Source organism: Molossus molossus, unplaced genomic scaffold, assembly GCF_014108415.1.
Source record: "Molossus molossus isolate mMolMol1 unplaced genomic scaffold, mMolMol1.p scaffold_m16_p_20, whole genome shotgun sequence".
In the NCBI taxonomy this organism is placed as follows: domain Eukaryota; kingdom Metazoa; phylum Chordata; class Mammalia; order Chiroptera; family Molossidae; genus Molossus; species Molossus molossus.
In genome coordinates this window covers 1,075,302-1,096,792 of record NW_023425356.1, presented here as the reverse complement: position 1 = coordinate 1,096,792, position 21,491 = coordinate 1,075,302, and the positions used below count along the sequence as shown (strand labels likewise).

Below are 21,491 nucleotides of genomic sequence, written 5' to 3'. Positions count from 1 at the left end.
GGCCTTCCAGGTGGTTCTGAAGCAAGAGTTCCAAAGCTGTTTGCCGTGGGACTGGTCATGCGGTGTTTGGGTGACCCCCCTGCCCCCCGCGGACCCATCTACCTGAAGGGAGGCGGTGGGTCTGTGCATTCCAGTCTGGTTTTTAAAATCTCACTACTTCAAGGGAAGAATAAAGTGGGAGAAAAATGGGGTGCTTCCTAGGAGGTGCAGAGGTTCATGCAGCGAGGATGGGCTGTGGGGGTGGACGGAAGGGGAGCTTGTGGCCCTGACCATGGTTCACTACAAGGTGCTCTAACGAGCAGATAAAAGAGCAGCAGGTAGCAAACTGTGCAGGGAGTACAGGCATAGAAACTTCAGGCAAGTCCATCAACTTGATAGTCACTCAGGCAGGAGGCGAGCAGGGCATCTGTATCACCTGCCCCTCAGGGTCCTCACTCTCCTGTTAGGTGGGTGAGGAATGCACACCAGAAAACGTTTCAGCCCAGGTTGTTCTGTGAGACTGTGGTGATGCAGCTGCTCTCGTCGTGGGCTTGATTGTACATTACATCCCTGACTTGGCGTCTAAATCGCTCCTGACATCAAACCCTACCAGCAAGAAGACATTTCTGCTGGCTCTCGTCAAACCAAGTTTGTCCTCGTGAGAAGACTTCCCAGAGTAAAAATTAGTTTTTAAAATTAAATTGGAGGAAAAGTGATCATTCAGAGGGTTATTTTATATTTGAATCTGTAATAGTTGCTGCATCGTTTTGAAAGGTGAGTGATGGTGAGGAAGGAAAGTGGATTATTGAGTCTTCTCTAGATTTCCATGTCTTTGCCTCTCTTGTCCCCATTGTGAATATTTGAGTATTAAATGTTTGCTGAGACCTGTGAGTCACCTCTGAAGTGGTCAGCGTCCTTCAGTGAAAGGACACTTTTCTGGGAAAGAAATGTGAGTGTTTTGGTTAACATTTCAAAAAGAGTTCGGGGGTCAGCTGTGTTTGCTCCCCTTTGGTCTTGCCTGCTTTGCAGTAATGGGGTGAGTGGGTCCCGGTCAGGGTGCTTTAAGAACTGGCAGTGCAGGTGCACAGGCCTACCCAGCCTCTCACGCAGATGCCCGGACGTTTTCATCCACAGCCTTGGGAGAGCTTTAGCTTTGGGGGAAGTCATGCATCCAGTGACCTGTGAATTTAATCCAGTGCTCTTGGTAACTGAAGATTTGTTATTTTCATATTTAAATGTTCAATTTCTGTTTTGGGAACAAATTTTAGTTGCAAGTGTTTTCTCTGACTCTGCTCTTTTTTTACATTGTGTATTGAGAGACTTTAGCTTCTTGGTTCTTATTCTGTTTACAATGGTAACATTTTTATTTTTTCTCCTTGGGCTTCCCTTAGCTTGGCCATTGTGTAAGTACTTTATGAACTGATTCATTAGCACTCACTGGTGTATTGATTATTTTGACAATTGGAAATGTTACTTTTAGGGTTATATGCCACAACTGTCAGTCAGGAATTTTTACAAAATAAACAGTGAACACTCGAATGTCAGCTGCATTTTCCGAATGTGTAAGTGGAATGTTTTTGCTGTACTTTATAATAATAAAAGTAGGGGCTTCGTGGTAGAATATGTACTTCTCCACAGAGAAGTCACCAACAGCGAGTAATGGAATTGTAAAGGCTTGGGCACTTCCGCTATCTTCTCAAAAGCCCAGTTTTTTTACATGTTCTGAAAATCTAATTCTGTTTCTTTGAAATGTTTGCCTAAATAATTTCTTGCTCTAACTTTGACATCGTCTGCAGACACATTCACTGCGTGTTAACAGGCTGTGTGACTGGGAGCTGCGCTTTCGAGACTATTCGTGGTGAAGAAGCTGCTTTTTAAAACTCTGCTCTATCCTGAATCAGCATTTTTGCAAAAATTTAAAAAGACATAGAAAATACAAGCCCTTAATTTTTATTATTAGGTCTAACAGACCTGAAATAATTATGGTGATTACCAGAGGGAAAAGGGGGGGCAGGTAGGAGAGGGTACCGGGATACATGGTGATGGAAGGAGACCTGACTTGGGGTGGTGAACACATAATACAATATACAGGTCATGTATTATAGAACAGTACACCTGAAACTTATATTTATTAACCAATGGCATCCCAATACATTTAAAAAAAAGAAAAAATATTACTACGATTTCTAAAATACTTATTTATGGTCAATCTCTGTACCAGTATTATCTGAGACCAGTCACACATTTTGCAGACCGCCGCCCGTCCCCAGGGGCCACGCTGGAGCAGCAGGGTGCTGGGGAAGGTGGGCAGGTGGTATGATGGGGCTGCAGGGGCATTTGGGAAAGCTGGAGCGCTCCCCCCAGGGAAAGCAGGGATGTGCGGGCAGCTGGGGCTGCTCGCTCTCAGGACCGTCCCCACGCTGCCTGTGTCCGAGCCCTTCCTGTGAGCAGCCAGAGGAATCGGCAGGTTTTGGTCCAGAAACCCACAAAAATATTGCTGCTAAAATAGTGAAATCAAGATTCCTTAACTTCTCACATCAAAACTTGAAGAAGTAGAAAAGAGCACCTGGCATTGCACATCTGGTATAGCAGTTCATATGAATTTTAACTTTCTTAAGTGAACAGAGAAACCGCCGTGATCCCTGGCACGTAGCGAGCTCCCAGCGAACGGCCGTTTCTTTCCCATTAGACAGTAAGTCCGAGCACGGCGCTGCGCACGGGAGACCGCGTCCCGCAGACACTTCTCTTGCAGGAACGCGGAGAGTTGCTGAAAGGAACGTACAACGATATTCTGACGTCTGGAAACTGTGCTTTTGGTTTCATGGAAAAAGACGAAATGGTTGGGTTATGTATCCTGTTTGGAGTGAGTTAGGTATTTTGAGTTGACTGTAATAGTCGTCATTTAGGTTCATGAAACAGCTTTTCTGCGGTGGCCAGTGTGGTTGTCCACACCATCCTGCAGCCCCGCTCAGCTCTGTCCCCTGCCGCACTGCTGTGACCACACCCACGGCTACAGAACAGGAGGGCTGGGTCTCTCCTGAATGGTTGACCTTCAAAGTCAGTCTTTCTCGTCCCCTTTGGTGGTTTTGCTGCTACATGGTGGGTGGTTATTCCTGAAATGTGCAAACAAAAGAATAACCCTTCCTCAGGTATGAAAAAGGATTGGTTAGATTTCCAAACACCAGAAGTGAAGAAAATTATTATTTTTTAAATGCTCACCTGAGATATTTTTCCATTTATGTTCAGATAGAGTGGGAGGGAGAGAAAGAGAGGGAGGGAGAAACATCAATGTGAGAGAGACACATCGACGGGCCTGACCAGGGCTGGGATTGAACTGCAACCGAGGTATGCACCCTTGACCAGAATCGAACCCGCGACTCTTTGGTCCTTGGGCCGATGCTCTAACCGCTGAGCCAACGGGCCAGGGCTAAAGCAAATTCTTGTGGGTTGATGGACTGTGTCTTGCTGAAGGCGACTCTGGGTTTTCTCCGTCTTCTTTCTTCTGATGGTTCAAGGTTGATGTGATCTGGAAGACTGGAAGACAGCGTCGGCCTCTTACTGCCGGTGATAGTTTTTCTGAAGTTTTAAAATTTAGCTTTTATTTTGGTGCCAAGTTTAAGATGCGCCTGTTTCTGAGGTTTGGCTACACCTCCAGCAGGTGACCATGTCCTGTGTTCCGTTGTGTTTCTGCAGCTGAGGTCGGGGGGCGCGCAGGTGTTGGAAGGCTGCATCGCCGAGATCCACAACATCACCAGCTTGGACATCTCCGACAATGGTGAGCCCGCCTCAGGGACGGCACCGCTTAGCCCGAACAGGCCCCGCGTTCAGTGTTACCTCGGGCCTTCTCTGCTAGGACCTTCTAACTGAACGACGGAGTTTATTTATGGTATATATCTGCACCAGAGTCTCACTAGGCTGCTTCCACGGCCAACAGTTTGAGGTCCAGGCAGGACATAAAAAAGTCAGTTAAAATATCTCAGGTCCACCGATGAAGGTCTGAGTCCACTTCTTGCATTCCTGGTGGTGATGAGGCTGAGCCCTGGTCTCTTGATTCGGAAGTGTGTTGCAGTGGTGGCACGCCCGCTGATGTTCGAAGCCCGTGGTGGGAACCTGTGGAATCTGCAGGCACCTGCACTCCTAGGGAGGGGCGCTGGCTCCTCACCCCGGATGGCAGAGGGGGACTTGCTCACCCACCCACGGTGCAAGAGGATGTAGGGAGGAGTTTGTGGAGAGTTCATGCCTGTGAAATAAGAAGGCAGGAAAGGAGAGCCATAGGCCCCTTTGGAAAGAAAAGAGGAGAGTCCTAGGCCTCGGGGGTGGCCTCTGCCCAGCGTGTTCCTGCCAAGCATCTGGTTGCACACGTCCTGATTCTTCCTCTCTTCCTTCCAGGCTTGGAATCGGACCTGTCCACCTTAATCGTGTGGCTCAGTAAGAACAGATCCATACAGCACCTGGCGTTAGGCAAAAATTTTAATAACATGAAATCCAAGTAAGCGTTTTGAAAATCTTTTACATGACAGGGATGAGAATAACCAGCCTCTTGAAGACCTGTGAGTCCTCTTTCTCTGTCTCTAAAATCTGTTTAGAAACCTGACCCCTGTGTTGGACAACTTGGTGCAGATGATTCAAGACGAAGAATCCGTGAGTGTTGTTTTTAAAACTTCTGCCTAAAATCTTGTTTGTTGACATTCTTATTATTTTCTCCGGTTAATGGTGATAGGCTTCCAGGTAATTTTTATCATGTACACATTTTCTTTCTTTCTTTTTTTTGTTAATCCTCACCAGAGATATTTTTTCCATTGTTTTTTAGAGAGAGTGGAAGGGCTGGCGAAGGGGAGAGAGAGAGAGAAACGTCAATGCGAGAGACACATTGATTGGCTGCCTCCTGCTGGTGTCCTGACCAATCGGAGATTGAACCTGCAACCTAGGTGCATGCCCTTGACCAGGAATTGAACCTGCTCACCAGTGAACCAGGCTGGCCAGGGCTGCGTACACATTTTCCATGGTCATTTAAACAAATAGAATAAAGTTATTTTTTAGTGAATCGTTGGAAAGGATTTAAAAGCTTACTCTTCATGTGATTCAACTCAGGACTAATTAAAGGAAGATTGTCACGAATAGATTAAAAGAAATATACATGGACTCCTAAGCCCATCTTTTAATAATCCTTATATTTTCTAACTTCACCTAATACATGGAGCTGCAGGCAGGGCCGGGACATGCAGGGGCCTGGAGATGGACTGCTGTGGGGTGCAACGTGCCCCGCCCATGCTGAGAGTGGAGAACAGACGTGTCAGGCCTGGGGGGCTGCAGCCAGGGGACAGGGGCACAGCTGGGCCCCCAGCTCTGAAAAGAAATGCAGGTTTCCAAGAGTAAGGTCAGGGAGGGGCTGTCAGTCAGGGGACGGGCTTAGAGTGCCCCTTGTCCAGGCTGTCCCCTGGTCTGGGCTGTCCCTGGCTCCAGGCTGTCCCCTGGTCTGGGCTGTCCCCGGCTCTGGGCTGTCCCCGGCTCTGGGCTGCCCCCTGGTCCTGGGCTGTCCCCGGCTCTGGGGCTGTCCCCGGCTCTGGGCTGTCCCCTGGTCCTGGGCTGTCCCCGGCTCCGGGCTGTCCCCGGCTCCGGGCTGTCCCCTGATCCTGGGCTGTCCCCAGCTCCGGACTGTCCCTTGCTCTGGGCTGTCCCCTGGTCCTGGGCTGTCCCCTGCTCTGGGCTGTCCCCAGCTCCGGGTTGTTCCCTGCTCTGGGCTGTCCCCTGGTCCTGGGCTGTCCCCTGCTCTGGGCTGTCCCCTGGTCCTGGACTGTCCCCGGCTCTGGGCTGTCCCCTGCTCTGGGCTGTCCCCAGCTCCGGGCTGTCCCCTGCTCTGGGCTGCCCCCTGGTCCTGGGCTGTCCCCTGCTCTGGCCGGCCCCTGTCTGGGCTGTCCACCTGGTCTTGGACTGTCCCCGGCTCTGGGCTGTCCCCGGCTCTGGGCTGTCCCCAGCTCCGGGCTGTCCCCTGCTCTGGGCTGTCCCCTGGTCCTGGGCTGTCCCCAGCTCCGGGCTGTCCCCTGCTCCGGGCTGTCCCCGGCTCCGGGCTGTACCCTGGTCCTGGGCTGTCCCCAGCTCCGGGCTGTCCCTTACTCTGGGCTGTCCCCAGCTCCGGGTTGTCCCCTGCTCTGGGCTGTCCCCGGCTCTGGGCTGTCCCCGGCTCTGGGCTGTCCCCAGCTCCGGGCTGTCCCCGGCTCCGGGCTGTCCCCTGGTCCTGGGCTGTCCCCAACTCCGGGCTGTCCCCAGCTCCGGGTTGTTCCCTGCTCTGGGCTGTCCCCTGGTCCTGGGCTGTCCCCTGCTCTGGGCTGTCCCCAGCACCAGGCTGTCCCCTGCTCTGGGCTGTCCCTGGTCCTGGACTGTCCCCGGCTCTGGGCTGTCCCCTGCTCCGGGCTGTCCCCAGCTCCGGGTTGTTCCCTGCTCTGGGCTGTCCCCTGGTCCTGGGCTGTCCCCGGCTCTGGGCTGTCCCCTGCTCTGGGCTGTCCCCAGCACCGGGCTGTCCTCTGCTCTGGGCTGTCCCCTGCTCTGGGCTGTCCCCTGGTCCTGGACTGTCCCCGGCTCTGGGCTGTCCCCTGCTCTGGGCTGTCCCCGGCTCTGGGCTGTCCCCTGGTCCTGGGCTGTCCCCTGCTCTGGGCTGTCCCCTGCTCTGGGCTGTCCCCTGGTCCTGGGCTGTCCCCGGCTCCGGACTGTCCCCTGCTCTGGGCTGTCCCCGGCTCCAAGCTGTCCCCTGGTCCTGGGCTGTCCCTGGCTCTGGGCTGTCCCCTGCTCTGGGCTGTCCCCAGCTCCGGGCTGTCCCCTGCTCTGAGCTGTCCCCGGCTTCGGGCTGTCCCCTGCCCCTGGCTGTCCTGTGCTGGCGGGTGCTGCCTGCTGTTCGCAGTGTTAGGTTTGAACACAGTCCTGGAACCCAGGCTCGCTGCTTGGAGACCTGGCCGTTTCCCAGGGTCTGGAAGAAGCTGTAATATTTCATTTTGTAGCAGTTGAATAGCGATTATTGAAATGACGAGAGGTGTGATTATGGCTTTTTAGCAAAGCATCATTACACTTGTTTTCAATTAAAGCATTACATTCTCAGGGCCGAAGCATTTTCAGTGAAGCTTTTCCCCTTTACGTGCGTGGTGGGTCTTCAGAAGATGGGCGCTACCGCACCAGCCCCCGGAGTTCCCACAGACGCAGGCTTTGGGCCGAGGTGTGAGCTGCCTTGGCACCGGCCAGGCCATTTCAGTATTTTTTTTATCCTCACCTGAGGACGTTTTTACATTTATCATCAGACAGAGTGGGAGGGAGAGAGCGAGGAAGAGAGAGAGAGATATATCGATGTGAGAGAGACACATCAATCGGTTACCAACCACATGACCCCATCCGGGGCCGGGGACAAACTGCAACCGAGGTACATGCCCTTAGCGGGAACCGAACCTGAGTCTCTCTGGTCCGCGAACCGACGTTCTAACTGCTAAGCCAAATCGGCCAGGGCCCATTTCACTTTAAAAAAAAAATTTTTTTTTTCTTTATTGATTTTAGAGAGAGAGGAAGGGAGAAGAAGAGAGAGATGGAAACATCGATGAGAGAGAATGTAGATTAGCCACCTCCTACACGCCCCACCACTGGGATCAGGCCCACGACCTGGGCATGTGCCCTGACTGGGAACTGAACCAGCGACCTCCTGGTGCAGGGGTTGACGCTCCACCACTGAGCCACACCAGCTGGGCCCATTTCACTTTTTAAAGTATGATTCTAACTGATGCATTATCACCTTTCCATTTTACCATAGGTGTATTTAGTTTAGAAAACTCTATCAAATTTGGACAATAGGAACAATCTGTGTCGCCCCTGGAAAGCAGGTGCCCAATCGCAGACCTGCTGCTTCTTCGTACCTGAGCCTGGAACCCACAGTGCCCTCCTGCTGCCTCTTGCTGCAGGTGGCAGGGGGCCTCGAACAGGTGTCCCTTTGGAGTCAGTGTGCAGCGCTCGAGGGGGCACACAGACCACTGGGCACATGCTTAGAGCCCCAGTTTCAGGAGCCACAGTGGAGTCTGGTCAGTGGTGACCCCAGAAGTGACCTCTGGCCTCTGCTTCCCTGCAGTGACAGAACCACCGTGGAAAAGCAGACAACAAGCCCTGTTAGTGCGGCCGGGCCAGCACACCACCTCGGGTCGCCCAGAGACCTCCCACCCCCAGGAAGTCTGACTTCCGATTTTTCGAGCCTCATTGGTTCAAGGGCTGGAATTCTCACTTCACTAAATCAGTTCTAGCTTACGTCGAGGGTTGCAGACGCAAGCACTGCCGGCTGGGAAGGTACCACGGCAGGTGCCGTGAGCGGGTGTCGGTAGGGGGCCCTGGCCGGTTTTGCGTGCGGATGCTGTGCAGGCCGAACAGACCTGCCTCCGGCCAGGTGACTGCGAGTCTTGGGTGTCGGACCGTGGCGGTGTGGTTCAGGTCACCAGACAGCTATGGTAAGGTTGCCTGCTACTTTCTCTGTGACTTCAAATCACTTGGCCTTCTTGTTCCCTATTTGGGGTGTGGGGGTAACAGCCTAATGCAATGACACCTCCGTGCTGGGTTCCTGGGGAAAAGATGAGTAAACACATGGTCAGAGCTGAGATGCTGCTTCCACATCGTAAGTGTTCAGTCAATGTCCGCTATCACTAATTGTGGCTGGTGGTTTTTCTTACCATTATTTTTTTAAGTCCTCCCCCAAGGATATGTTCATTGATTTTAGAGAGGAAGGAGGAGAGAGAGGGAGAGAAGCATCGAACTGAGAGAGAAACTCAGTTGGTTGCCTCCCGCACACGCCCCAACTGGGGACTGACCCGAACTTCTGGTGTATGGATGGCACTCCAGCCAGCTGAACCCCTCTGCGTGGGGGGGTTCCCCTCTGTGGTTCCTGGGCTGAGCCGTGTGCATGTTGTTCCCTTAACAGCCTCTGCAGTCCCTATCCCTGGCCGACTCCAAGCTCAAGACTGAGGTCACCATCATCATCAACGCCCTGGGAAGCAATACATCCCTGACCAGAGTGGACATCAGCGGGAACGCCATGGGGGACATGGGCGCCAAGATGCTGGCCAAAGCCCTGCAGATCAACACCAAGCTCAGGTACACGCTCCGGCCTGGGCCTGGGGAGGCGCTCGCCCTGAGGCCGCCCGCGGGGGTCCAGCCCGTGAGCGGAGAGCTGGGGAGAAGAGAGCTGGCTTCGGCCTTTTGTCGGAATACGGGAGGGTGTCTCCAAGTTCACACGGAGTGAGTCCTTCGAGCGTTTGTCTCAAAGGTCCCTACTGGGCAGTGGAACTTGCTTGAGAACTGTTATGGTTTCCTTTTTTAAAAAAAAATATTTTTCTTTATTGATTTTAGAGAGAGGAAGGGAGAGGGAGAGAAAGACAGAAACATTGATGAGCAAGAACATTGACTGGCCGCCTCCTGCATGCCCCCCACTGGGATCAGGTCCATAACTGGGCTGTGCCCTGACCAGGAATCGAACTGGTGACCTGCTGGTGCAGGGTTGACGCTCGACCAGTGAGCCACACCGGCCGGGCTGTTCTGACTTCCTTTTCACATCAGTGTTGACAGTGCCGAGGTGGGGGTACCGGGGTGGCAGGCAGTGGGGATGGCTGGTGGGCAAGGCCCAGCAAGTGGACCTGGGAAGGCGGCCGGAGTGACTCGGGCGCTTCCCCTCATTGGGTGTGAGCCCAGTGTCCTGTCCCCCACCCGGTCCTGCCACCACTGCAGAGACTGCACACCGAGGGTCCACGGGGTCGCGGGTTCAGAGCAAGTTCAGACTGGGTGCTAACTGTGCTGCTCAGTGGTTTCCACACGTGATTCACACCTGTGGCTCTTCTCACGCACCAGCCATGGGGTCATCACACAGCCTCCGCCACGCAGAGACCAGGTCCCGTTGCTCCAGCAGTCTGGTGCGTCCCCTTCAAGGGCTCTTCTTTTTTTATTTTATTATTATTTTTAATCCTCACCTGAGGATATTTTTCCATTTATCTTCAGATAGAGCGGGAGGGAGTGGGGAAGAGAGAGAGAGAAACATCAATGTGAGAAGGACACATGGATGGGCTGCCTCTTGCATGACCCCGACCAGGGCTGGGGACGAACTGCAACCGAGGTACGTGCCCTTGGCTGGAATCGAACCGTGACTCTTTGATCCATGGGCCGATGCGCCAACCACTGAGCCAAACCAGCCAGGGCTCAAGGGCTCTTTCTCGATGTTTCCTGCTCCCCGGCATAAGACAGAGCCTGAACCTTCTGTCTAAACTGAAGCCAAAAGCCAAAACCGGCAGCCGTGTCTCTGGCGGTCAGTAGGTCTGTACAGGGTTGCCGACGTCAGGAGCGAGGGAGCCCAGGGGTGGCGCATCCAGGACCCTGCAGGCAGACAGGAGCCTTTCAGGTGTCAGGTGAAGGGACACACCCAAACACGTGCGGAGTGTTCACATTCCGAAGGTGGAACCACTTTCCTTCCATGTCAGACCTTGTGTTTAAGAAGTGAGCAGCCTCCTGTTCTAGTGAGTGCGATCTTCCCGTGGAGCGAACGGAGTCCCTGGGCTGCCGACTGCAGGTTGCGCAGTGATGGGGGCCTGAGAAAAGGGGACGTGATCCCCTCCAGGTTAGAACGCAAGTCTCAGCGGCTGGAGTTCTGTGTGCTGGACACGAGACGGATGAGCATCCGGGGTGAATAGATTCAGCCAGAGACGTGAGCCTGACTTCCCTGGGAGGATGCGGGAAATCGGTGGGCAGGCCTTCCCACGAGGCCGTGCTCCTCTCGGGCTCTGTCCCCACACCTGCGAGTGGACGTGTTGAGAATATAATGTTGGAGACATGCTCCCCTGCTTGTTAGGAACAGGCTGAACATTTTCTCTCGCTCAGGTAACGCCGCTGTGTGCAAAGACCTCACAGTGGCCGGCAGGAGGCTTATCTTCAGCGGGAGACTTTTTCCGCCTTCCCTGAGGGTCTTACTTGTGCCATTCGGTTTCCCAACAGGACGGTGATATGGGACAAGAACAACATTACGGCACAAGGCTTTCAAGATATAGCGGTTGCTATGGAAAAGTGAGTGTTCGTGGGACTTCCTTCCGAACTGCAGGGTTGGCTCTGAGTCCCTGAGCCCGTGGGTGATGGGTGTGGCCGGGACTGGGGTGCGGTGGGGACCAGCTGGTCCTGCTCGCCCTGGGGGCTGCTATGGTTTCTGGTCCATGACGTGAGAACACACGCCGGACGCCGGGCCTCCTCCTATGGTTTCACTGTTCCCACTGTGTCTTGCTTTTTTTGCCTGTTATGACAACTTTGAACTCAGTGGTGGGAAGAAAGCTGAGATCCAGGAAATGAACATACAGTGGGTGGATGGCCAGCCCGAGGCTGACTTGTCCCATGACTGGGAAAAGCTTTCTTTATGACCGGACTCAGTGGAGTCCGGGGTTGTTTATTGTCAGGTGTACCTTCCCAGCAAACCAGGCGAGGGTCTCCTAATGCGGACATGGCTGGAATATGCCGGAAGCTGTTCTTTCTGAGCTCTCTCGGTCCTCACGCTGTATCCAGATGCAGAAACCATGTGGCAAGATTTCTAGGGAAATGATGTTACAAAATGTGTGTGGAAAATTAGGGGCTGGTAGTGTGAAGGTCAGTCCCTGGGGAAGGGGCGGGGGGCTAGTACTGTGTGTTTTCCCGGATTTCCCTACATGCCTGAGGCCTGGTGCGTTCTCACGCTCACGGGGACCTGGGGTTCGGACCTCCATTCAGCCCCCAGCTCTGCCACCTACAGCCTCTGATCCTGAGCAGAGCATTTCACCTCTCTGCTTAACCCTTCTTTCATGAACAGAAAGTCAGAGTAGATTATGTCGAAGTGCCTTCCGATTCTAAACCCCGTGGTTCTGTCTGCCAGGAGGCCCAGGTGGGGCCCCCACAGGCTGACACTCACCTGGGCTGAGGCGGCTGTCATCACGCGGTCCCCATGGGAACGTGTGTTTGCAGTACTGCGATTGGGTGCTAGCGGCACAGCGGCCCCGGGGACATTGTGGCTGCAGTTCCCACAGGTCTTGGCGAGGAGCCAAGAGCACCACCAGGTGTGCGGCTCCGCCCCAGCGGCTCCTCACCGCCCTCCCTCCCTGCCTGCGCTGCGCCCCAGGAAGCTGGTGGCTCCCATCATGCTGAGCTTGCAGACTTGCTGGTCCTCAGCGTGATCAGGACTGGATGAGGAAAGGGGACATCTTCAAGGCAGCCAAAGGACGTCCTTTCTCTTCCTTTGGGCTGGCTGGCTCCTCTTAAACCCGAGTGAACCCAGTTTGCTGAAGCAACACTAAGGTGGAAGGGACAGAAGCAGCCTTTTCTTTGCCAGCTCTTTTGCCCTGAGACACAAAGAACATTTGTTCCATTAGATGACACCCATGACGTGTCTCTGCCCTGCTTCTTAGCGGCACTGCCCTGTTCTAGGAGCTAGTCACTCACTTCCTCCTCAGCGGGAGCCGTCCTGAGATCCACGCGTCCGTCACGTGGCGAGGGCTCCTGATGGTGCCGGGACCTGAAACTAGCCATGACTGTGCATTCAGAGCAGTGGTTCTCAACCTTCCTGATGCCGCGACCCTTTACCACAGTTCCTCGTGTTGTGGTGACCATAAAATTATTTTTGTTGCTATTTCATAACTGTAATCTGGCTACTGTGATGGATCACCATCGGAAATATGTGTTTTCCGATGGTCTCAGGAGACCCCTGTGAAAGGGTCGTTCGACCCCCAGGTTGAGAACCACTGACTTAGGGGCCGTCCCAGTGCTGCAGAGCTGCTCCCCCGGGCCATGCTGCAGAGATGGGGCCGCGCGGGGTCTTGTCGGGTCAGCGCTCACTGTGGGAGCAGGTGTCCCTGCCTGAGCACACAGCTGTCGGCAGGAGCCAGAGCCCGAGCCTGGATTGTCTGTGTTCCGTCCTACTGAGTGACACCCTTGCAGGCCTGTGTCTGGCCAGCTTCCCTGTGGTCATGTGGACAAGACCCCCCAGGGCTGGGTTTGGTGGCCAGAGCCTAGCGGGCTCGGCAGCTGTGGCGGGTCTGGGACCCTCGGGGCTCAGGCCTGGCAGGAAGCTGCTCGGAGCACTTTCCTGACAACAGCCGCTCGCTCGTCTTGCACTTGCTTATGCAAAGGAGCCCAGAGCCCGGCCAGACCAATCGTGAGGATTCCAGTGTCTTTGCTTTGCAAGCAAACGTTTTGTTTTGATTTTCCCTTCAACGGTTTGGGCGTGGCTGTCACCGGTGGTCACCGGGCTGATCCGGTCCCTTCAGGTGACCGGTACTGATGGCTCAAGCAGCAGGTTGATACTGACTTTCTCTCTGTCCATCCCAGTCTGAACAGTCTGTCCTTTGAGCCCCTGAACACAGAAAATAGCCAGATTCCCAGAATTTGTGTCACGGCTGCGGTGTCCTGAGTGGACGAGGTTGCCCGATGCTACCCCCTGAGCCCCACATGGCCTTGCAGTCCGGGCTCAACGTATGCTGGTCATTCCAATTGCTCTAAGTCACTCTGGCAACTACCTTTAGGGGTTTTAAAAAAGTGCTGGAGCTATTTTAACATAAACATTACTTTCTCCGTTTTCTAGGAACTACACATTGCGATTCATGCCGATTCCCATGTATGATGCCGCTCAAGCCCTCAAGACAAACCCCGAGAAAACGGAGGAGGCTCTGCAGAAGGTACAGGCCCGTCAGGATGGAACCGTGTCCATGAGCTGACCGTGTAAACAGCATCGTATTTACAAAATGTTCTGCACTCTGGCCTGTATTCTCAGGACCTCAGTGGGCCCAGTGCGTGGCGGGGAGGGAGAAGATAAGGCTGGACCTCGTGACGTGGACGTGAAACAGAGTAACGTCCTCCTGGCAGTGGTTTTCAACCCTGTGCCGCGGGATTTTCAAACATCCAGTACCTGACTGTTTAGTCAGGCCACTGACCTCGTCCCCTCGATTGTGAAATTAAAAAATGACAACTGTCCACACAACAGCAGCTGTCCAGTGCAAATAAATTAAAATTATACTTATTTTTTTTTTGTCAGATCGGCAAAAAATATAGTTTTTAATATGCCGTGGAATTTTAGTAATTAGTTTATGAGCCACGAGATGAGAAAGGTTGAAAGTCGCTTCTACGGCCTCAGGTGCTGCAGCTGACGTGCGGTACCCTCTGCTGACATGTGCGTGGGCATCAGCTTGCACACTTTTCTCCTCGGTCCTCACCAGATGGACCCCCTCCTTCCCCCCAGGGAACCGGGGGAAGCCGAGATCTCCCTCGCCTGTCTGTCTGTCGACGTGTCTGTCTCCAGCACCCCACAGCTGGCCTCGCCCCGGAGGGGCTGGGCTGCCAGAGGGTTGCTGAGAACACACCGGCTCAGAGCTCAAAGCACCTAGGGGTCTGTCTCGGGGCGACCCTCTCTCGGGGTCCACCTCCCAGAGCCCTGCCAGGCTCACAGAGTAAAACTGTAGGAGCGCCCCTCTGTGTTTCTGGCGGGGGGAGGAAAAGAGGAGCCGCTTTGAAAGGCACCCAGAGCCTGTTTCCACAGCCAAGGCCTGCTGGAGTTAGCCCCTCCCCAGAGCCTCCTGTGACCTGGGGACAACTCCAGCCCCTCCAGTGCTCTGTCCTCAGCCGCTGGGATGTGGGTGTCTGTCCTGGACCTGGAAGTTTCCCCGTCGATCCAAGATCACAGACCCAGGGTGACGAGTGCACTGCCGGCACGCAGGACCCGTCACTGTGCTCCCTGCTGTCGCTGGCTGGTAGCAGTGAGTTCACAAGTTACGTGTTCTAAAGCTCTCCCTCCAGGCTTGGTCTGGGCAGCACCAGGGGTGCTCTCGGGGACCGCCTGGGGGTGCGCGAACCTCCTGAGCGAGCAGTCTGCTCCCAGAGCTGGCCTGTGCGACTAGGTCAAGTGCAGGGACAGATGGCAGCAGGAGCCCAAAGTGGCCGGGGGGGGGGGTGCGCCCACCTCCTGCAGGAAGCGGGAGCAGAGACCTCGTGTGTTGGTGGTCATGTTACCGTGGAAAGAGGTGACTTCTTGGGGACCAGCGAGAGCAAATGGGCTGGAATGTCATGTATTAAAGGTGCTACTTTCATGATGTCTGATTTCAGGGGTCTTTCTGTTTTCATTGTGTAGAGTTGGTAGAACACTGCATTTTGTTCTGCTTTATGGTTTCCTGGGGTGATAGTAATGATAGTATTTTCATTGGTCCTAATGGGTATTAAGTAGTAGTCATTTGGGACAAGGAAAATGTAGTAACACAGAAAGCTTCAGTTATTAGATGTTCCCAAACAGGGAGCGACAGGGACAAATTAAAAGCCAAGTGGTTAAGTGGTGTTATTAAAAATAACAACTGAAAAAAACAGAGCGCAATTACCCATCTCAAATTATTCTTTAAAGTACATCTTCCGGGCTATCCGTCATTCCATCATTCCCAAGTTAACCCTCCATTCTTTGCTCAACTGTATCCATTGCTTATGGTTCTCCTTCAATGCTTATTTCAACCTAGTTACAATTTGTGCACTTGAACTTTTTACAGGAGATGGTCTATGTATAAAATGCAAACTGTCAACCAACTTCGAGATTTCTTATTTTCTATGGAAACTCATTCTTTAAAACAATTTTCACTAGTTTTGCTGAATCAGTCCTGTTTGTGAGAAAGTATGAAAACTTGGTGGATTTAGTGAGTCTTTGGGTTGGACCAGCCTGGATGCTTCCAGTGTTATACCTACCTCTTCCTTTTTACCCCTTAAAGAATGTTCTCCATCCCTGGCTCAGAGCTGCACAGAAAGGCATCCATACCCCTTGGGGGGGTTCCTTTAATTTCAAACTGCTCGGAGGTTAAAAATTCCCAAGAGAGACAGCGTTGAGGCCGTGTGCCTGGCGGGGACGGTCACTAATGGAGTCTTTAGCCCTGTGGCAACCAAATGCCCACTGAGCTCTGTCAACTCCTGAGCCACCTAAAAATGACGCTGGTTACCCGAAAGTGACTTCTCTCCCTAAGAAAACCCGCAGGGCATCACCAGGTGGCCAGGGCCCTCTCATAAGTCTTGGGGGTCAGGGTGCTGGAAGGGTGCGCGATGAGGGCTTGGGCTTTAGGCTTGGCGGCCAGCGGTTTCATGTGCAGCTGGACTCTGCCGAGTCTCGCAGTGTTCTTGAGAGACACGTGCTTTATTTCCAGATAGAAAACTACCTGCTCCGGAACCACGAGACCAGGAAGTACCTCCAGGAGCAGGCCTACCGCCTCCAGCAGGGCATCGTCACCAGCACCACTCAGCAGGTACGGGCTGCTGGACCCTGGCTCAGAGTGGCGCACGGGAATTCTGTCCTGTGACTCTCTCCCAGGGAGACTGAACTAGTTTCTGAAAAGGACACAAATGTAAGTAGGGTTTGGGGGGCAATGCACAGGGTGGGAAATGCAGGCCACTTCTAACCCTAAATACACTCTTTTGTTGTTAATCCTCACTCGAGATATATATTTAAGTTTGGAAGGAAGGAAGTGGGAGAGACAGGGAAATCGATGCGAGAGAGACACATTGACTGGTTGCCTCCCGCATGGTCCCAACTAGGCCTGAAGATGGAACTAGAACCCAGGTTCGTGCCCTTGACCGGGAATCGGGGAACTGAGAGTCATTTCCTCTGTTCTTTCCTCCGGAAAGGAGACACAGCTGGTTCTCCTTGCAGGCCTGAGCCTCACCCACATGCCAAGTCCAGCGCACTCTGGGGGAGCCCCGCCGGGACCCTTCGGTCTATGGGCTGACACTCCAACTGCTGAGTCAAACTGCCCAGGGCAGTAATTAGACACTTTTAATTGATGATTGGTTTTTGTGCCTTTTAAGATGGTCAGGCAGTTTTAATTTGCATCTCTCTGATGATTAGTGATGTTGAGCATTTTTTCATATGTCTCTTAGCTCTGTTTAGAGAGGTGTCTATTTAGTTCCTCTGCCCATTTTTTAATTGGGTTCTTTGTCTTCCTTTTGTTGAGCTGTATGAGCACTCTATATATTTTGGAAATTAACCCCTTATCTGATACATCATTGGCAATGATGTTCTCCCATACAGTGGGTTGCCTTTTCATTTTGTTGATTGTATCTTTTGCTGTGCAGAAGCTTTTGAGTTTGATGTAGTCCCATGTGTTCATTTTCTCCTTTGCTTCTGTCGCCTTAGGTGATGTATCAGTGAAAATTCTGCTGGGTATGATGTCTGAAATTTTGTTGCCTACAGTTTCTTCTAGGATTTTTATGGATTCATGAGTCACATTTAAGTCTTTTATCCATTTTGAGTTTATTCTTGTGCATGGTATAAGTTGATGGTGTAGTTTCATTTTTTTACATGTAGCTGTCCAGTTTTCCCAACACCATTTACTAAAGAGGCTGTCTTTACTCCACTGTATGCTCTTGCCACCTTTGTCAAATATTAATTGAGCATATTGCTTTGGGTCCATTTCTGGGTTCTCTGTTCTGTTCCACTGGTCTCTATTGCCTGTTCTTGTGCCAGTAACAATGAGGTATCACCTCACACCTGTCAGAATGGCTGCCATCAACAAATCATCAAGCAACAAATGTTGGCGAGGGTGTGGAGAAAATGGGACTCTAGTACACTGCTGGTGGGAATGCAGACTGGTGCAGTCACTACAGAAAACAATATGGTGTTATCTCAAAAAATTAAAAATTGAACTGCCATTTGACCCACTGATCCCACGTCTAAGAATATAGCCTAAGAAGCCTGAAACACCAATCAGAAAGAATATATGTACCCCCATGTTTGTAGCAGCACTATTTACAATAGCTAAGATCTGGAAACAGCCCAAATGTCCATCATTAGACTAATGGATAAAAAAGCAGTGGTCCATATACACAGTGGAGTACTATGCAGCTGTAAGAAATAAAGATCTCTTATCCTTTGAGATGACATGGAAGGACCTGGAAAGTATCATCCTAAGCTAAACAAGCCAAACAGAGAAAGACAAGTATCATGTGATCTCACTTATTTGTGGACTATAATGAACATAACAGTCTGAGAAATGGGGTAGTCCCAGAGACATGGAAGTGGGTACAGACTGACAATCCCCAGAAGAGGGGGTGGTGGGGGAGATAAACCACAGAACTTACATGCTTGTATGTATGAACAATGGACATGGACAACAAAGCTGGGGACAGGGCGGAGAGGTAGGGGGAGGAGGGAATCAGTGTGGGGAAAAGGAGAAACATCTGTAACAAAAATAAATAAAATTAAAAAAAAAAAAAAAAAAAAAGATGGCCAGGCAGGTGTATTTCAGCTCTATCTACAAATATTAGGAATTCGTGATCGCAGGTGACGAAATCTGAGGGGAATCAGATGGCCGCTTGGAGATGTTCTGTTTCTCTCTACGCCTTGCTCCTGAGCACGAAATACATTCCCAGGTTCTTCTGAGTAGTGAGGAATTTGTTGATATTAATTAAAACTTAGGTGCTGAAGAGAAACTCAAGAGCTTTTCTCTGTTCAACTGTAGGGAGGAAAGGGATTATAATAACTGAGAGGGTGGACTGTTCTCCTCTGAAAGTATCAGCCGCGGACCACAGGGTGTTTGCGGAGCACGCGGAGCCTGTGTCAGCACGAGGAAGACAGGCCCGCGCTGAGCTCGGGGCACTGGTGCAGTCAGAACAGGCTGCGTACGAAGGAGCTGTCACAGCACAGGACAGTGCTTGGCACTGAGCACACCGTGACAGGGAAGCGGGTGCACTGATGGGCACAGGTGAAGCTGTTTCTCTGGAAGAGAGGCAGAGGAGGGCATCTGTAACGTGCATCAAAAAGGCAGACAAGGCCCTGGCTGGGCAGCTGCTCTGCGGGAGCCTTGTCCTGAGCACCGGAAGGTCTGCCGTCTCCTATTCCATCTCAGACCCTCCGAAGGAGGAGTTAGCAAACTTATTCTTCAAAAAGCCAACTAGGAAGCCCTGGCCAGTTTGGCTCAGCAGTTAGAGCGTCGGCCCGTGGACTGGAGAGTCCCGAGTTCGGTTCCCGCTAAAGGCACGTACCTCCGTTGCAGTTTGTCCCCGGCCCCGGTTGGGGTTGTGTGGGTGGCAGCCACTCAGTGTGTCTCTCTCACATCGATGTCTCTCGCTCTTTCTCTCCCTCCCCCACTCTATCTGAAGATAAAATAAAAAAAAAGAAAAGCCAAATAGGAAGTATTTCAGGCGGTGCAGCCCTGTGGTTTCCATGGCAATTCCTCAGCGTTGCTGTTGTGGTGGGAGCAGCCAATGCGCATCTGTGTGAATCTGCCTGTCCCCGTGAAACTGCATTTAGAAAAACAGGCCCAGGGTGGCCCGCAGTTTGCCGATCTCGGCTCTTAAGCCTTCTCACTCTTAAAAAAAAGGATAATTATATTTCTTAGATCTGTCTACTCAGCACCCATAGGGTCTGTTATATGGCAGACAGTACTGTAGGGTACAGTCCTTGTAGCTATTAAATTATATAGCACTTTAATTTTTTTGTTTTGTTAATCCTTACCTGAGGATATTTTTCCATTGACCTTTAGAGAGAGTGGAAGGAAGGGAGGGGGGGAGGGAGTGAGAGAGGGAGAGAGGGAGAGAAACATCAATATGAGAGAGACACATCCATTGGTTGCCTCCTGCACGACCCCGACTGAGACCAGGAATCAAAGCTGCAACCAGGTACGTGCCCTTGACTGGAATCGAACCTTCAACCTTTTGGTCTGAGGGCTGGTGTTCTGAGGGCTTATGTTCCTATTGATTTAGAATGTTTCTTTCACCCTGGCCGGTTTGGCTCAGCGGTTACAGCGTCGGCCTGTGGTCCAGAGAGACCCGGGTTTGGTTCCCACTAAGGGCATGTACCTCGGTTGCAGTTTGTTCCCGGCCCTGGTTGGTCATGCGGGTGGCAGCCACTTGATGTGTCCGTTTCACGTCAATGTTTCTCTCTCTCTCTTCCTCTCTCTCCCTCCCACTCTATCTGAACAAAAAATGGAAAAATGTCCTCGGGTGAGGATAAAAAAAAAAGAATGTTTCTTTCTACATCTAGGTTTGTAAGTTGCTTGGTGGCCAGGGGATATTTTTTGTTCCGGACTGTCTCATTCAGTGCCAGGTGTTTATTTCTCTTGAGTTGAATAAAGAAGTAAACAAGGAGGAAGATAATTTTCCATGAATCGGCTGTTTCCTGGAACCAGACACCATGTAATGAGCTGAGAACAGCCCGAGACAGCTTCATCGCTGACAATTTGAAATCCTGCTCTTGGGTTCCACAGCCCAGGACGTTTGAAAGAGCCGAGTCGTCACGTGACGCGAGCTGGGGCTGTGACTTAGTTGCGGGAGAGCTGATGTGTGGTGTGCTACATGAAGGGAAGCGTGCTTCCTGTCGTTGCGGAGGGCTGGCCCCTCCCACTCCCCGTCTGCTCCCTGTGTGACAGCCCGCCTTCCTGGGGCTCGGCTCCTAGGGTCCTCGACGGGAGAGTTCAGAGACATGACCTGAGGGGGAAGGTGCGGGGTCCCAGGACTGTCCCTGCAGGAATGTGAATCCTGAAAGAAAGAAGATTAGGGAAGAAGATTCAGCTGTGGCCTGACTGAGCAAGACTGATATGTGGTCTGGAGCTTGGGGTCTTCAGGGTCCTCGGGGGGAGTGGTTCTGCAGGAACAGAGTGGGAAGGCAGGTTAGGGCTTAGTAAAGAAGACCGTGGCCAGCAATGAGAGTATGGTTTCTTCTCAAACAATGGCATCAACATCTTTTCTAGGTTGCTTTAGAAAAATGGGATGAGGTTAAACCAAAGGTTGGGGTGCAGTCCTTGACCCTGTCTCCTCTGATGGGATAACCCGGAGAGGACAGTCTTTCAGATTGTCATCTTATTTTTTCACATTTGGGTTCCACCTTAGAGACTTGAGTTATTAACTGTGAGCAAAATTCTCAATTTCCTTTTTTCAAACATTTCTGTGTCATCATTCTTAAGTGGGTTCTGGGCTTTGAGCTCTTGGGTTGTGAAGTGTCCGAGTGCGAGCTGCTGGCTGTGCTGACCCTTCGCGAGCTCATGTCCAGAAGACTCAGACTTGTGAGACATTGTCTTACTTGAAATGAATAACAAAATGTTTGTTTCTTTTGGGTGGGACTTAAAAAACTTTCACTTGAAGATCATCTTCTTGCATTCATTTCAAGCCCCTCTTCTGTCTGGCCGGTGTCACTCAGTGGTTGAGCGTCCAACCTGTACCAAGAGGTCACTGGTTCGATTCCCAGTCAGGGCACATGCCCAGGTTGTGGGTCTGATCCCCAGTGGGGGGCGTGCAGGAGGCGGCCAGTCGATGTTCTCTCTCATCGATGTTTCTCTGTCTCTCCTTCTCCCTTCCTCTCTCTCTAAAATCAATAAAGAAAAAAAATAAATAAACACCCTCTCTCGGTGTTTTAGGGCACACATTGCAGGGGTGTCCTCGGTCTCTTGTGGCTGAAGGTGATAACTGTGGTGCTACATCCACACGCCTCACGGACCAGCCTTTTGCGTTCTGAGCTGCGTACTGGTTCCTTTCTTAGCATGTGTGGCTCC

General features: G+C 52.1%; 1 protein-coding gene across 1 annotated transcript in view; it reads left to right on the top strand.

Annotated features, from left to right (window-relative positions):
* The window catches only part of CARMIL1 (capping protein regulator and myosin 1 linker 1), a 158,488-nt gene that overhangs the window by 92,829 nt on the left and 44,168 nt on the right, over nt 1-21,491 (top strand). The window contains exons 18-24 of the mRNA XM_036273498.1: nt 3,673-3,754; nt 4,369-4,468; nt 4,566-4,620; nt 8,915-9,087; nt 10,972-11,040; nt 13,571-13,664; nt 16,155-16,253. Of these exons, the coding sequence (XP_036129391.1) occupies nt 3,673-3,754; nt 4,369-4,468; nt 4,566-4,620; nt 8,915-9,087; nt 10,972-11,040; nt 13,571-13,664; nt 16,155-16,253 (672 nt within the window). The remainder of the gene's footprint in view (nt 1-3,672; nt 3,755-4,368; nt 4,469-4,565; nt 4,621-8,914; nt 9,088-10,971; nt 11,041-13,570; nt 13,665-16,154; nt 16,254-21,491) is intronic.